Source organism: Buceros rhinoceros, unplaced genomic scaffold (assembly GCF_000710305.1).
Source record: "Buceros rhinoceros silvestris isolate BGI_N320 unplaced genomic scaffold, ASM71030v1 scaffold31497, whole genome shotgun sequence".
NCBI classification, from domain to species: domain Eukaryota; kingdom Metazoa; phylum Chordata; class Aves; order Bucerotiformes; family Bucerotidae; genus Buceros; species Buceros rhinoceros.
Genome location: NW_010420917.1, coordinates 497 through 2,959, shown reverse-complemented (window position 1 = coordinate 2,959; position 2,463 = coordinate 497). Strand labels below are relative to the sequence as shown.

Here is a 2,463-nt window from a genome sequence, read left to right as displayed (position 1 = left end):
TGGCCTCTGCCAAGGGCCAGCAGCAGCAGCGGAGCCCCGTCGAGCCCTGGGACTGCGCTGCATCCCAAGGTTGTGCTTCTGCTCAGCTTCGAGCAGGGTAACTGGGTTTGTGTCTGGTCCCTGCGTGACTCCTCTAAGTGACAACACATCAGTGGGTGGGACGTTCCCGCAGAAGGGACTGTGCGAAGGGACTGTGCGAGAGCTGCAACTTCAATGGAAGTTCAGCTTTTTCCTTAGGTGTTGGCAAGCACCAGGGAATCATGAAGCTGCGGTTCTTGGGAGGTCTCTCATTTAATTATTCCACCCTGTCAGAAGCTTTTCCCCCTCCCTGCGGTGTCTGTACCTTTGTGGAACTCCACTTGGTACACGAGGTTATTGCCTTTCCCTCCTGCCACGCAGCGTCGGGGCTGTGCTTACAGGCGCCGATAAGCAGCCGAGGAGGAGAGCACCTCTTGCTATAAAGCCTTTGTGTCCCTAAACACACTTTGTGTCTCTAACCCCACTTTGTGACAGCTGCTGAACAGCAGCATCACAGCCCGAGGGTCACCGTGACTCGCCCCTGCCAGAACCACGCGGGTTCAGCCACTTGAGGCAAGTCCTTCGCAGCCAGAGGCCACCGGGCCAGCGCTCCTCTGTCCCGGAGGCAGCGACGGGCTATCTCAAGCGTCAGTGACCAACGCGAAGGAAACCCAAGCGGGGGAGAAAGCCGATCAGGTAAGGGAGACACGAACTTCTCTACAGCCACGAGACCCCTTGTCTGGAGCCGCCCTCCCCTGAGCTGGCTCAGCCCCCAGCCCGCGGGAACCAGCAGCGGTCTCTGCGTACAAGGAAAACGGAGCCCAGCACATACCAGCTTCATCAACAGGCAGTTGGTGACCTTGGCGTTGTATTTCTCAATCTTCTGCTTGATCTCCTGGATGGTCGGAGGTTCGGGTTTTTCTTCCTCTACTGTTTGTGTTACATTCTGGAATCAGAAGGGACCGGGTTTAGCTGGGTTAGGTGACGCCATTCAGCTTCGCTTTCCCTGGAGAACTGTGGGAACGAAGGGGCCACGCAGACCCTGAGCTCACACCAGCAGCTGCAGTGCAGGAGGAGATGGTCCAGGGAGTGAAACGGGCAGAGTGCCACGTCTCTGCCCCAAAGCACCTCCGTACCCCAAGAACGGGCAGCAGAGGGTGACACAAAACCCACCAGTCCGTGCGACACTGAGGCACAGAACAGTAAAGAACTCCCAGTACAAACCAAGGCAAAGAAACCAGCCTCTAAAAAAACCCTTTAAAAAAAGAAAAAGAACCACCTGCACCTGCCAAGTGTTCTTTGCTTCTTGCAAAGTTGAAAAAAAACAATCTCATCCTATTTCTAGCGTTCACGGCTCTGCCTACACAAGCCCGGTGCCCCTGTAAGAACCTGGGGTGCCACGCAAGCAGCTTCCAGCAGGTTCGCCCAGGCAGAACCTGAAGTTCAATCATTGCTCTTGTCCAGAGCTTTGCAAATTACAGCTCCGAGCAGTAAAACCACACAAGCAGCGAGCGGACTGCGTGACTAATAAATCAGTCACTGCGAACCCAGGCCAGGCGTCCCAGCAACCACTCCGCGTCTGCCCACGCGTGGGCTCGGCGGAGGGTGAGGGATGCTGCTTCTTGCTCAGGTTTGGGGGAGTTTCCTCCCGTGAGGCGAAGTGACAGGTTTGGCGCGCAGGAGGGCTTTACCCGCAGGTCACCAGTGAAGGGCAGGGACGCATGATCCTGTCGCAGAGAGGCAGCTTGTGGAGCTTCCCAGACACAGCCCAGGGTCTGGAGCGTTCCAGCAGAAAGGCAGCAGACGGGTCTGGCCTGGGACACCAGCCACCTTCCTCCAGGGACACGTGAGACAGGGAGAGAGCAGCAGCGGTGCTGGGGGAGTGGGGAGGGAGGATCTGAGGAGGCAGCAGGAGCTCAGGGCTGCAGATGGTTTTCTGCAGGGGAGGTTTGCAGCAGCCTCGAGCGAGAGCCTGAGTCCTGCTCCCACCTGCCATCTGCCCAGGTACCAGGGCACAGGCTGCGAGGGCCCACAGACACCCTGCAAACAAAATGTCGGGACGCGACCCTCCACCAGCAGCAGAGCCCCGGCACACTCAGGCGCCGCAGGAGCACGAGAACCAGTGAGCTCCTTCCTGACACCCTGCCAGGGAGTGATGCACCAGCAGGTACCGGCTGGGATGTTGAGTGCTCTCTCCCACCCTCGGAGTCCCAGCGCAGCCCCAGAGCCCCCAGAGACTCCCAGGACTGTCCCCAGGTGCCGGTGCTTTGCCTGCACCATGTCGGGGGGAGCGAGAAGGGGAGGGAAACCCAGAGCCCAAATAAGCATGCCCCCAGCAGATGGGCAGCCAGTGCCCTGGTGACACCTCCCTGCACCCCATCCCCGTCCCCTGGGACAGTGTCAACATGCCCAGAACAGTCACGTGGGACAAAGGCACCCACTCGC

General features: G+C 59.0%; 1 protein-coding gene across 1 annotated transcript in view; it reads right to left on the bottom strand.

The window, feature by feature from the left end:
• The window catches only part of RASSF5 (Ras association (RalGDS/AF-6) domain family member 5), a gene marked incomplete at its 5' end in the record, with an annotated part of 3,477 nt that extends 2,513 nt beyond the window's left edge, over nt 1-964 (bottom strand). The window contains one exon of the mRNA XM_010139489.1: nt 851-964. Within this exon, the coding sequence (XP_010137791.1) occupies nt 851-964 (114 nt within the window). The remainder of the gene's footprint in view (nt 1-850) is intronic.
• Nucleotides 965-2,463: the final 1,499 nt, after the last annotated feature.